Source organism: Ranitomeya variabilis, chromosome 1, assembly GCF_051348905.1.
Source record: "Ranitomeya variabilis isolate aRanVar5 chromosome 1, aRanVar5.hap1, whole genome shotgun sequence".
In the NCBI taxonomy this organism is placed as follows: Eukaryota; Metazoa; Chordata; class Amphibia; order Anura; family Dendrobatidae; genus Ranitomeya; species Ranitomeya variabilis.
The window spans coordinates 697353786-697368705 of NC_135232.1; the positions used below are offsets into that span (position 1 = coordinate 697353786).

Here is a 14920-nt window from a genome sequence, read left to right on the forward strand (position 1 = left end):
AGATAGAGTAGGGCAGGTGGGTAAATTAACAATTCCAGACTGAAGAAGAATCTCATCAGCTCAGAGAAGACGATAAATGAATCGTATCTGCAGCAATGATTCGGAGCAATGGGTTAAAAGGATAAAAAGGTGACGCAGCGCAGCATATGCCGGTGACGTGATGATCCCGCCTGCTGCGAACAGATCACTTATCCCACTAAAACGCTTAATCCCCTGCCCTGACACATTCTGAAAAAAAAAAAAAAAAAATCACTTCACGGTTTACAGGCGACTGATCAGCAGGTTAGAAATATAAACTAAAAAATTGCGACCTCCATTTTGACTGGTAGAAACAGACCAGTGGCAGCGCAAGGGGAACCGCAGCCTGGCGCCCCTCCGCAGCGCATGGGGAACCGCAGCTTGGTGCCCCTCCGCAGCGCACAGGGAACCGCAGCCTGGCACCCCTCCGCAGCGCATGGGGAACTGCAGCCGGGAGCCCCTCCACAGCGCATGGGGAACCGCAGCTGGGCGCCCCTCCACAGCGCATGGGGAACCACAGCCAGGCCCCTCCACATCGCATGGGGAACCGCAGCCAGGGGCCCCTCTGCAGCGCATGGGGAACCGCAGCCTGGCGCCCCTCCACAGCGCACGGGGAACCGCAGCCAGGGGCCCCTCCGCAGCGCACGGGGAACCGCAGCCGGGTGCCTCTTCGCAGCGCTTGGGGAACCGCAGCCAGGGGCCCCTCCGCAGCACATGAGGAACCGCAGCCGGGCGCCTCTCCGCAGCACATGAGGAACCGCAGCCGGGCGCCCCTCCGCAGCGCGTACGATGGCGTCTGCCCAGGACGGCTCTGAGCCTTATATCAGGGGAGCACATTATACTGGGGTCCATTATCGGGACCCTGTAGAATAAGGTTTAGATTCAGCTTTCACACCCACCCCAATCCGCAGACCACAAACTCATCCAGTATTACACCCAGCCACGTTTTCTGGGCTGACCAGCTGCTCCCGGCGTGTAGGCGATTGGTGGGGGCTGCCATTACAACTACACAGCCGTGACTCAAAATCATAGAAAAGATGCAAAAATCACAAGAGAGAAATGATGAAAGCAAAGTAACCCCTGACATGCCACGTCCTCTGCTGATGGCGGGGGAACAGAGCAAGGTGGTCTGCATGACAGCGCTCCCGGGGGATTGTCTGCAGCTTGCTTTAAGGTTTGTCCACGCAGGACGAGGGTCCAAAGTGGCAAAATCTGAGGCTCAAGCTGCGGAAAACAGTGCAAAATCCACAGCATAAATTGCAGGTGTGAAATCTGGGGTGCACCGCAACTTACACAGATTTTTCCTGAAGGGTGCGGATGAGTAACATTAAGATAAGGCCAAGCTTGAGGACATTTATAAAAAAAAATTAATAAATAAATAGTGAATATCCCATTTAATGCTGCCCTACCCTAAGTGGGTGCTACCTCCGGCCCTGCTTATCCTAAGCTACCTGGTTCAGGTAAATCAGGAGCTGCCGGGAAAAGCAAATCTGCAGGAAGTCTGAGCGAGGAACATGGCACAAAACAAGCAGAAAAAGAGGAGACTCTAAAAAATCATGGAAACCTAAATGTGCGAGACCCCGGCCTGTCGTACAGAGCGGACCCTGCCTGCAATTAAGACAATAACCGTATCTGAAGCTCCCAGAAATGCCCCAAATCCCTGCAGCATAATCTGGTTTCCAGCTCGGCAGATGGAATCCATTAGTGGAATATATTTGACCACTCTCCATCAACATAGATTAATATGTTATAAAGCGGTAAATAAAAGACCACCGTGTACTCTCACCTTAAGAAGCCATTGCACATTGCTAGGAAATGCCATCACTTCCGTAATCCCAAGAATGAAGTGGATGCAGAGCTGATTCAAAGCTGAATTCCCTTTACAGCAGCACTCTCTGGGTGCTTGAAAACAGCCCTCATCCATATTCGTAAATTTTCAGCCTTCAGAGCTGTAATCGCTCAGCTTTCCTGCCTGTGCACAAATTCCTCTGGTGATTTTCATTATCAACCCGGGTAAATGGGCATGAAATTAACAACTCAGCAAAAATGCTAAGTGATGTTTGAAGCCTGATGATTTTTTCTGATGGCCAATAGTAGAATTGTGAATGCAGCTCTGGAGTAGAATACTGCTTTAGCACAGGATCAGTACTGTGCACAACAGTTTGAGCAAGCATTTCTATGCCTCTTGAGGCTGTCACAAGAATTAAAGGGGTATGATCATCTTATTAAAAATGGCATAATCCAGCAATGTGCCATCGCTTCTTATCAGAGGGGCGAGACGAATCTTAAATAAAGGGGCTGCAGAGCAATTTTGGTGGCCCTGAGCACTGCTGTCTAGGTAAAAGTGCTATGCAGCCCCTTCCTTCTAAAAATTGGACCCCCTCTGATCATAAAATCATGTGACGCTGATCAGGGAAGGAATTAAAGGGCCCACAATAATGTCATCAAGTCACAAGATGGAAATAAAAGCCATTGGTGGAACCCCAGAGGTTAAAGAAATAAATAAAAGTTACTAATTTTTCAATATATTTTCTGTATTAAATCCTTGCAGCTATCAAGATCTCTGATTGCCATCACTGAATAGAAACCTGTATCGTAGGGATGAAAGCTGTGCCTTGCAGTAAGAGATCTACATGTCAGTGCTCTGTCCTGCAACTACCCGAGTTCTGTGTAATGATCCAAGACCGTGACAGCCAGCAGAGATCTTGAGAAAAAAAAAGTGAGAAATTGATACAGTAATTACGGTATATTGGAAAACACTGCATCTTCTCATTATACAAGGAGGAAGCTCGCGAGGACATGCACAAGGTGAGGCGGCTCCATAAGCACCGGCCTATTAATAAACCCTTCAAACGCTGCAGGGTGCAATTACCAGGAGGCAGAAGAGAAATGTGCCAGGACGTTTATTACAGAACCATGGACTCCATTATCCTCTCTCCATTTGCTGGGGGTCATATAAGAGCTCAAGTGCAATGATCATTAGCAGTGATGTGCCGCCACCGGCCGTGCGGCTTATTGAGGAGCCGTGTTTTGCTTCCCCTCCATCTGCCGAAGCATCTCACCACCAGGAGACCATAGGATATCAGTGCTGCTGTGGTACTACAAGTCCCAGGAATTATCACGCCACTTAAATGTTGCTGTGAGAGATTGATAGTGGAAGTAAACAGTGAGGTGGATAAACAGCAGTGATCAGAGCCGGCTCGCGTCGCTGCCGTGGGAGGCTGCCGGCTCGCGTCGCTGCCGTGGGAGGCTGCCGGCTCGCGTCGCTGCCGTGGGAGGCTGCCGGCTCGCGTCGCTGCCGTGGGAGGCTGCCGGCTCGCGTCGCTGCCGTGGGAGGCTGCCGGCTCGCGTCGCTGCCGTGGGAGGCTGCCGGCTCGCGTCGCTGCCGTGGGAGGCTGCCGGCTCGCGTCGCTGCCGTGGGAGGCTGCCGGCTCGCGTCGCTGCCGTGGGAGGCTGCCGGCTCGCGTCGCTGCCGTGGGAGGCTGCCGGCTCGCGTCGCTGCCGTGGGAGGCTGCCGGCTCGCGTCGCTGCCGTGGGAGGCTGCCGGCTCGCGTCGCTGCCGTGGGAGGCTGCCGGCTCGCGTCGCTGCCGTGGGAGGCTGCCGGCTCGCGTCGCTGCCGTGGGAGGCTGCCGGCTCGCGTCGCTGCCGTGGGAGGCTGCCGGCTCGCGTCGCTGCCGTGGGAGGCTGCCGGCTCGCGTCGCTGCCGTGGGAGGCTGCCGGCTCGCGTCGCTGCCGTGGGAGGCTGCCGGCTCGCGTCGCTGCCGTGGGAGGCTGCCGGCTCGCGTCGCTGCCGTGGGAGGCTGCCGGCTCGCGTCGCTGCCGTGGGAGGCTGCCGGCTCGCGTCGCTGCCGTGGGAGGCTGCAAGCTCTGGCGCTTAGGCCAGAAGTGATGATGTCATGACCACAAGTCACCTGACCGCTAAGGTCACTGCAGATTCCGTTGATTGGTAATCATGACATCATCACCTTTGGTCAGTGAAGATGGTCAGAGGGGCAATGCTGGACCTCTGGAGGCAAAAAATGGATCCATAAAAGCATTGCTTTTTTCGTTTCATTATACCCCTATAAAAGCCAGAAAGGAAAGCCCCATTTAAGAGCGGCTTTGGCTACCTAAATGGCCTGATTGGCCGATGAAGCTCTGACAACTGATCGCCGGGGGTCTGAGAAAGAAATCTGGTAGAATAATATGGTAAGACATACCTTCAATCTTCAAAGCATCCTTGGCATGACCAATAGCCTCCCAGGGAGATGGGATGTCCAAAAAGACGGCATCTGCGATGCAAGACACCCCAAATCCATTCTTGCATACGTCCTGGTTCTTCACAGTGACCAGATGATCCACTTTATGTTGGCGGAATTCCTCCATAGCTTTCTCTGCTCTCTGCTGGTGGAACTCCACCGTGTAAAGGTGTCCGGTGGGGGCCACAGTGCGGATGATGGCATGAGAAAGAGAACCACTGCCTGTACCTAAAGAAAAAACGGGGTAAATAGGAACTCCAGTAACCCAAAAAGCAAAGAAATATGAGTGACAGTACGGGAGATCCAATCTGTAAAGAAATGGTATAATATTGTATATAGAGGCAGCATCTTCGACTTTTCTCAGATCAGTGTGTGCGGGCAACGAATAGAAACATTCTCATTAAACGCATAAGCTAAAAACCAGCCATCAGTGTCTACAAAAAAGGCTTCAAATCCAACCGCTCTACTCTCCTCTTATTCTCTCAGTGTTAGAGGTAGCAGCAGGTAAGAGGGTTGTACACAGTTGGCTGTGGAGAGGTGGGGGGACACCATCTACAATCTCAGGTAAGGCAGAGAAAACAAAAAAGAGGAAAGCACATGGAGGAAATATGTGCAGCTTACACCCAGACACACACACAGTGCTCCGATCCAGCCTATATTGTTGAGAAGGACACACGGTGCTCACATCCATCCTATATTACTGAGAAGGACTCACAGTGCTCACATACAGCCTATATTATTGAGAAGGACTCACAGTGCTCACATCCAGCCTATATTACTGAGAAGGACTCACAGTGCTCACATACAGCCTATATTACTCAGAAGGACACACAGTGCTCACATCCAGCCTATATTATTGAGAAGGACTCACAGTGCTCACATCCAGCCTATATTACTGAGAAGGACTCACAGTGCTCACATCCAGCCTATATTACTCAGAAGGACACACAGTGCTCACATCCAGCCTATATTACTGAAGGACTCACAGTGCTCACATCCATCCTATATTACTGAGAAGGACACACAGTGCTCACATCCAGCCTATATTACTCAGAAGGACACACAGTGCTCACATCCAGCCTATATTATTGAGGACACACGGTGCTCACATCCAGCCAATATTACCGAGAAGGACACACGGTGCTCACATCCAGCCTATATTACTGAGAAGGACACACAGTGCTCACATCCAGCCTATATTACTGAGAAGGACTCACAGTGCTCACATACAGCCTATATTACTGAAGGACTCACAGTGCTCACATCCAGCCTATATTACTGAAGGACACACAGTGCTCACATCCATCCTATATTACTGAGAAGGACACACAGTGCTCACATCCAGCCTATATTATTGAGAAGGACACACAGTGCTCACATCCAGCCTATATTACTGAGGACTCACAGTGCTCACATCCAGCCTATATTACTGAGGACACACAGTGCTCACATACAGCCTATATTACTCAGAAGGACACACAGTGCTCACATGCAGCCTATATTACTGAGAAGGACACACAGTGCTCACATGCAGCCTATATTACTGAGAAGGACACACAGTGCTCACATACAGCCTATATTACTCAGAAGGACACACAGTGCTCACATCCAGCCTATATTATTGAGGACACACGGTGCTCACATCCAGCCAATATTACCGAGAAGGACACACGGTGCTCACATCCAGCCTATATTACTGAGAAGGACACAGGGTGCTCACATCTAGTCTGTATTACAGAGAAGGACAAACAGTGCTCACATCGATCCTATATTACTTAGAGACACACATTGCTCACATCCAGCCTATACTACAGAAAGAGAGACATCCAGCCGATATTACTGACACACACCCAGAGCGTTAATGAGCATGTGTGACCACTGCACCATTCACTGTTTATAATAGTAGTCGCACATGCTCACTAACGCTCCATTAACAAAGGACTTTGGCCCTATTCTTGGGATCAGTGAGGGTCTCAGCAACTGGACCCCAGTGATCATACATTTATCACCCATAGTATGTGGGAAAAACTATAAATATTGTAATGGGACAACCCCTTTAAACTGCAGGATTGGTAGACTACCAGGTACGTGATGACTGGTATTTTAGTGTAACAACCTCGTGCTGGAACTCGAGGTGAAGTGGCTCGTCTCCATCAGACCGCTGCACAGTTTGGGATCTGAATGGTTAAATATGATACAGTTTCCGTCAAATCAAATCCATCCGCAGCATCTCCAGAGAAAATTGTCTTCCAGCATGTTTATGAGGGAGAGACGTGACGTCTGAGGCTGCGGACGGATTCATTACGTGCCGCAGCATCAATCTCAAAAATAAAAAGGCAAAAACAAATCAGATTATATTCCCAATCTCAATCCTGTTCTCTCTTGAGACAGGAAATACAACACCTGAGCCACAGACATGGGGGGAGAGGAGGCGGTACGAGATTAGAAGGACCCAACACTTTTTTCCTGAAGCACAGCAGCTCTGGTCCAAATCCTGCATCCAAAAATCGCAGTTCAGCCCCTTTAAGTGAATGCTGCAATACCAGACACAACCCATGGTTAAGAGAGGCGCTGTTTCGTAAAGGGAAAAAAAAAAAAAAAAAGCAGATTACTCTAGTTTCAGACAAACCCTTTAAAAAATAAAAATGGCCAACTTGGCAAACAATTTGCTTCACTTTATGAATCTAACATGAAAAAAATATAGTAATTTTGGCAAGTTTCACTAAGTGTCTCCATGGTAACAGTCTACAACCCAATGCTGTGCAGCCATACCACTATGTAATAGTATATTCATTACGTTAGCAAGAAGGAAGGGGGTAGTAGTGGTAACACATCGGCCTGTACAGGAGCTGTAGACAAAACGATAGGGGACCCCTGACCAATACTACATTTGTGCTTTATTTCTCATTTTAGAAGCACTGAAAAAAACATTTCAGATACATCCATTAAAAAAAAAAAAAATAATTATTATTTTGCAAATACAAGACAACAGCAAGAAATTTCTGTGGAACAATCCTACCAACAATACCGCAAAAAGGGTGAGAATTATGCAGGACTGCGACACAAACAGCAATTTACCTGGAGATTAATATTCAAATACAGAATATTTGGGGCATTTAAAAGGGCTTATCTGGCGCCTCTCACTTCTCCGCTGCTGATGGATGCAGAGTCACTAGCGCCTCTCACCTCCCGATGGGATTTATATGCCACCCAGCTTTCCAAAGAGCGTGTAGTGTAGTGTGTAAATATTTCATGTAGGAGAGTGTGTATACATATGCAGAATTGTGTGTGTGTGTGTGTGTGTGTGTGTGTGTGTGTGTGTGTGTGTGTGTGTGTGTGTGTGTGTGTGTGTGTGTGTAATATATATATATATATATATATATATATATATATATATGCACACACACAGGTATTCATGATATGTGTATAGGTATATGGTACATACATATTGTAAATACCTACGTGCGTGCTTATACAGGGTGGGCCATTTATATGGATACACCTAAATGAAATGGGAATGGTTAGTGATATCAACTTCCTGTTTGTGGCACATTAGTATATGGGAGGGGGCAAACTTTTCATGATGGGTGGTGACCATGGTGGCCATTTTGAAGTCAGCCATTTTGGATCCAACTTTATTTTTTCCAACAGGAAGAGGGTCATGTGACATCAAACTTATTGAGAATTTCACAAGAAAAACAATGGCATGCTTGGTTTTATTGTAACTGTATTCTTTCATGATTTATTTCCAAGTTTCTCTTTGTATAGAGCCATTGACATGTCGCAGAGCTTAACACGTGAGGAGCGGATGTGTTGCTGTCTGGTGAACGCAGTACCCAGGTCATTGCAGCAGATTTCAATGCAAAACACCCTATGCAAGAAAACTGTCTATTCCCATTTGATTTAGGTGTATCTATATAAATGGCCCACCCAAAAAAGTTTGCCTCATCACTGAGCATAATGTTCTGTGTAAACTGAGGTTCCTGTTCCAATTTTTGTTTTGCCCATTCTTCAAATGTGGCGCACCGATCTGGGTCATCCTCGTTGAGATGCTGCAGCAGCTGGATTTTGTAAGGGTGCCATTTGTGAGCAGCTAATATCCGCTGAAGGGATGTGCGACTGATGGCAGATTGGCACACTGAATTTGCAGAATGGGCAAAACAAAAATTGGACAGGAACCTCATTTTACACAGAACATTATGTTCAGTGATGAGGCAAACTTTTTTGGGTGGGCCATTTATATGTATGCACCTAAATCAAATGGGAATGGTGACAGTTTTCTTGCATAGGGTGTCTTGCATTGAAATCTGCTGCAATGACCCAGGTACTGCGTTCACCAGACATCAACACAATTTCTATCTGCTCCTCACGAGTTAACCTCTGTGACATGTCAATGGCTGTAAACAAAGAGAAACTTGTAAAAAACTCATGGAAGAATGAAGTTACGTTAAAACCAAGCACACCATTGTTTTTCTTGTGAAATTCTCAATAAGTTTGATGTGTCACATGACCATCTTCCCATTGGAACAGATAAAGTTGGATCCAAAATGGCCGACTTCAAAATGGCCACCATGGTCACCACCCATCTTGAAAAGTTTTCCCCCTTCCATATACCAATGTGCCACAGACAGGAAATTGATATCATCAACCATTCCCATTTTATTTAGGTGTATCCATAGAAATGGCCCACCCTGTATATACACACGCGGATATTTATAATGTATGTGTATAGGTACACATATACATGTGTGTAGATATACATGTACATAGTTATACACACTTATATACCTATACACATTTATTATAAATACGTAGGTGTGCATGTGTATAAACATATATACACACGATTTGTGCAAAGTGTCTTGAGGGTCTCCATTGTGTACAAGTCTCCATCACGTTCCCTTTGTCTTTTGTTCCGAGGACAATATGTGAGTGACAGGAGGCGCCACATTCATACAATCACTGTGCACCGAGGAAAGCGTCCTCTAATGCAGCCCAAGAGATTTCAGCCTGGTGGCCGGTGAATCATATTACTCTGCCAGAGATTACAGTAACTGTAAATGTATAGGAGGAATACAGCGGGCAAATAAGGACAATCAGCAGGAGACGACAAATAGACACTGATCAGCCATTACTGGGGGTACTGCAGCTCAGCTCAACCTTCACCTCTATAAAAATAAAACTGATCTGCAGTACATGAGAACGGCCACTGCAATGTGTGGCGCTCTGCTGCCTTTTCTGTGTACATCTGGCAGGACCTGCTCACAGCCACTGTTCCCCTGAGTTACTCAGTTTTTTTAAAAAAAATTATCTATAAATCTGCCATACGAGTATAGAGATATGGGACTTTTTATTGCGCGTGTGCGCGGTTTTTGCCAAGGAGGCGTGGCACAGATCCTCTGGGGCGGGTTTTTGGGCTTCTGTGAGCCACACCCCCTTTATAAGACCATAAAAATTAGCCCTAAATAAAAAAAAAAGACCCATATCTCGGGAACCGTATGGTAAATTTAAAAGAAAAAATAAATAAATAAATACTCAGGACCAGCGCACCGAATGCTTCTCGCAGCTGAGGATTGGCTTCAATTATTTCTAGTTTTCCAGGACAAAGACATTGTAGCAAACTAAATTGACTAATCCCTTGCAATGTTGGGCACTATTTAGACTAGATACAATGGTAGCAAACCCACAGCTGTGAGAGGGGTTTGATGGCAGAATATGACTGAGGGTAAAGTGCATTACCCACTCACACAAGACAAGGGCCTGTAAAGCAGACACACATGACGTGTCCGATCATCACGCGCCGCATTCGCACCCTGCCTCAGAAGCTAGGGGGTTAACCCTGGAAGCTGAAGGAGCAAAAGCAGAGGAGCCGAGTCTCCGAATACAACGTTCCTCCGCCGTGGAACTGCCATCTGTGACCTGGAGCCGAGCGCACATCACGTGTCCTGACTAAGCTCCCTGAACAGCGGCTTATGGAGGGGTTTGCAGGCGGGCACACCATTAAAAAGATGAAATATGCAACAACATGGTGTCGACAGGGGAAGACCTGTGGACATATCAAATCAGGACGTCAAAACCGCAGGAAGCCATAACGCCGAGGACGTTTAACCCCTTACAATAAAACGCATAATCAAAGTCTGATCTATGGGGATGAGGGGTACAGCCTTCCAAAAACTGCCTAGAACAAAGGGACTGCAGCGTGCACTAAAGTGCAGAAACCCCCGTTACTTTTAGAAGAGATTCAGGGTCTGCATTAAAGAAAAAAAATAATAATTTGGCGGGTGCATGTGAGCCCACCGAATAACACCTTTGTAAACTAATACCAAACTAATTGGGCAGATCATCAGCCGGGTGGGCTCAGCGAGCTACCGCCTTAGCCACGGGTATAAGATGGGCATGCTAGAGGAGAACATCATCTAAGCCTTCATGGGGCACCCGATCCAGACGAGAGGCAACAGTTTACCTAAGGTGTAATCCTATCTATATAATTACTTTTCTAAATGAAGCCTCCGGGGATCAGCTGATTACTGCAAGCCAGTGAGCTCCCACCCCCAATGTCACTGTCACAATTCTACTTCAGCTGGTAACTTTTCCCTCCAGAAATAGAGGGGAAAAAAAAAGTAGCTAAAAGGAATCGTAATGCTAAAAAAACAAAAACAAAAAAAACTCCTAAATCTCTTTAAATTAGCAAATCACAAAGAATGGACAAAGACGCAGCCACCTCTCCATTCACCTAAAGACCGTCCCATCACTAGGACAGGCACTAACCCTCCAAATAGCGTCTATTTGAATGAATGGGCACGAAAGTGAAATAGAGTCACCCGGCTCTTCCATCAGGCTATAGGTAGGTTTGCAATATACCCCACCTTTCCATTTTTCCTCCAGTCCCTGGCTGCCGGCACCTGCCATCTGCTCAGTTTTAGATTACAGGGGGATGACGTGTCGCCTAATAACACCACATAACCATGTCAAGCAATTGCTACCAACTGAACAGGTTGATTTGAAATTAAACTCCCTTTTTAATGACATATCAGGTTACAACAGCTGATATTTCTCTGCTGTCACAAACAAGTAGGTCTTGGCATCAAGATGAACATGGACTAGTGCAGGGGAAAAAAAAAGGGACTGTAACCCAGCAGTCACATCAGTGGGTACCCAGGGTGAATCTCCTCCTATCTGACGACATTCATGGCTCCTCTATTGATTAGCTGGCCTGCTGCGGTATCATTTATGCATCCTTCCAAAGGAGGAGCCGGAGATGCAGTCAGGAGGTTCGCTGGGCGCCGTCCGGTGGCCTTGGAATATCATACCTCCCAACTGTTGAAGATGGGAAAGAGGGACAAAGTTTGCGGCGCGCGACGCGGCAAATTTTAGGCCACGCCTATGACCACACCCATTCATAATTAGTCACACCCATATCCACGTCCCAACCACACCCATTTAGCACTGCTGATCACACTGTTTTATATACAATAATTATAAACAAAAAAAATATGGCCACACAGTGCTCCATACTGTATAATGACCCCACATGATGCTCCATACTGTAAAATGGCCACACACAGTGCTCCATACTGTATAATAGCCACACATGATGCTCCATACTGTATAATGGCCACACATGATGCTCAATACTGTATAATGGCCACACATGATGCTCCATAGTGTACAGAGTGAGCACTAGTATTATGTGAAGAAACAGAGGGAACACTAGTATCACGTGGAGGTACAGAGGGAACACAAGCATCATGTGGAGGTACAGAGTGAGCACTAGTATCCTGGGGAGGCACAGAATGAGCACTAGTATCACGTGGATGTACAGAGTGAGCACTAGTATAATGTGGAGGTACAGAGCGGACACTAGTATCATGTGGAGGTACACATGGGGCAATAGTATCCTGGGGAGGCACAGAATGAGCACTAGTATCACGTGGATGTACAGAGCGGGCACTAGTATCATGTGGAGGTACACATAGGGCAATAGTATCATGATGCTCAATACTGTATAATGGCCACACATGATGCTCCATAGTGTACAGAGTGAGCACTAGTATCATGTGGAGGTACAGAGTGATCACTAGTATCATGTGGAGGTACAGAGCGAGCACTAGTATCATGCGGAGGTACAGCTGGAGCACTAGTATCATGTGGAGGGTACAGATGCAACACTAGTATCATGGGAAGGTACAGAGTGAGCACTAGTATGTGGAGGTACAGAGTGGACACTAGTATCATGTGGAGGTACAGAGTGAGCACTAGTATCATGTGGAGGTACAGATGGAGCACTAGTATCATGTGGAGGTACCGAGTGAGCACTAGTATCATGTGGATATACAGAGAGAGCACTAGTATCATGTGGAGGTACAGAGGGAACACGGATATCATGGGGAGGTACAGATCGAGCACTAGTATCATGTGGAGGTACAGAAGGAACACTAGTATCATGGGGAGGTACAGAGTGAAAAATAGTATCATGTGGGGGTACAGAGGAAGCACTAGTATCACATGGAGGTACAGAGGGAGCACTAGTATCACGTGGAGGTACATAGTGAGCACTAGTATCATGTAGAGGTACCGGGTGAGCACTGGTATCATGTGGAGGTATAGATGGGTCAATAGTGTCATGGGGGGGGCACAGAGTGAGCACCAGTATCATGTGTGGGGTACAGAGGGAGTACTAGTATCATGTGGAGGTGCAGATGGAGTACCGGCATCATGCGGAGGTACAGATGAAGCACTAGCATCGTGGGAAGGTACAGAGTGAGCACTAGTATCATGTGGATATACAGAGAGAGCACTAGTATCATGTGGAGGTGCAGAGGGAACACTGATATCATGGGGAGGTACAGAGAGAGTACTAGTATCACATGGAGGTACAGATCGAGCACTAGTATGTGGAGGTACAGAAGGAACACTAGTATAATGGGGAGGTACAGAGTGAACACTAGTATCATGTGGGGTACAGAGGGAGCGATAGTATCACTGGAAGGTACAGAGTGAGCACTAGTATCATGTGGGGGTACACAGTGAGCACTAGTATCATGTGGAGGTACCGGGGGAGCACTATTATCATGTGGAGGTATAGATGGATCACTAGTATCACGGGGTACAGAGTGAGTACTAGTATCATGTGGGGGTACAGAGTGAGTACTAGTATCATGTGGGGGTACAGAGGGAGTACTAGTATCATGTGCAGATGTAGTACCGGCATCATGCGGAGGTACAGATGGAGCACTAGTATCATGTGGAGGTACCGAGTGAGCACTAGTATCATGTGGATATACAGAGAGCTAACTAGTATCATGTGGAGATACAGAGGGAACACTAGTATCATGGAGAGGTACAGAGTGAACAATAGTATCATGTGGAGGTACAGAAAGAACACTAGTATCATGTGGAGGTACACAGTGAGCACTAGTATCATGTAGAGGTACCGAGTGAGCACTAGTATCATATGGAGGTACAGAGTGAGCACTAGTATCATGTAGAGGTACCGAGTGAGCACTAGTATCATGGGAAGGTACAGATGGAGCACTAGTATCATGTGGCGCTACAGATGGAACACTGGTATCATGGGAAGGTACGGAGTGAGCACTAGTATGTGGAGGTACAGAGTGAACACTAGTATCATGTGGATGTACAGAGTGAGCACTAGTATGCTGAGGTACAGATGGAGCACTAGTATCATGTGGAGATACCGAGTGAGCACTAGTATCATGTGGATATACAGAGAGAACTAGTATCATGTGGAGGTACAGAGGAAACACTAGTATCATGGGGAGGTACAGAGTGAGTACTAGTATCACGTGGATGTGGAGGTACAGATCGAGCACTAGTATCATGTGGAGGTACATAAGGAACACTAGTATCATGAGGGGGTACAGAGTGAACACTAGTATCACGTGGGGTACAGAGGGAGCACTAGTATCATGTAGAGGTACCGAGTGAGCACTAGTATGTGGAGGTACAGAGGGATCACTGGTATCATGGGGGTACATAGTGAGAAATAGTATCATGTAGAGGTACTGGGTGAGCACTAGTATCATGTGGAGGTATAGAGGGATCACTGGTATCATGGGGGTACAGAGTGAGCACTAGTATCATGTGGAGCTACACAGGGAGCACTAGTATCATATTGAGGTGCAGATTGAGCACTATTATCATGTGGAGAAACAGATAGAACATTAGTATCACGGGGAGGTACAGAGTGAGCACTGGTAACATGTGGAGGTACCGAGGGAACACTAGTATCATGTGGAGGTACCGAGTGAGCACTAGTATCATGTGGAGGTACAGAGGGAACACTAGTATCATGTGGAGGTACCGAGGGAACACTAGTGTCATGTGGAGGTACCGAGTGAGCACTAGTATCACGTGAAGATACAGAGGGAACACTAGTATCATGTGGAGGTACAGAGTGAGCACCAGTATCATGTGGATGTACAGTTGAAGCACTAGTATCATTTGGGGCACAGAGTGAGCACTAGAATCATGTAGAGGTAGGTACCGAGTGAGCACTAGAATCATGTAGAGGTACAGAGTGAGCACTAGAATCATGTAGAGGTACATAGTGAGCATACCTCCCAACTTTTGAAGATGGGAAAGAGGGACAAAGTTTGCGGCGCGCGCGCGCGACGCGGCAAATTTTAGGCCACGCCTCTGA

At 47.2% G+C, this 14920-nt stretch overlaps 1 protein-coding gene and 1 long non-coding RNA gene across 4 annotated transcripts in view; one reads left to right on the top strand and one right to left on the bottom strand.

The window, feature by feature from the left end:
* Positions 1–14920, top strand: part of LOC143777021 (uncharacterized) — a 153685-nt gene that overhangs the window by 124831 nt on the left and 13934 nt on the right. The window lies entirely within an intron of this gene.
* Positions 1–14920, bottom strand: part of TRMT61A (tRNA methyltransferase 61A) — a 30336-nt gene that overhangs the window by 5811 nt on the left and 9605 nt on the right. For all 3 annotated transcript variants that reach the window (XM_077266897.1, XM_077266890.1, XM_077266905.1), the window contains one exon: positions 4219–4485. In XM_077266897.1, the coding sequence (XP_077123012.1) occupies positions 4219–4485 (267 nt within the window). The remainder of the gene's footprint in view (positions 1–4218; positions 4486–14920) is intronic.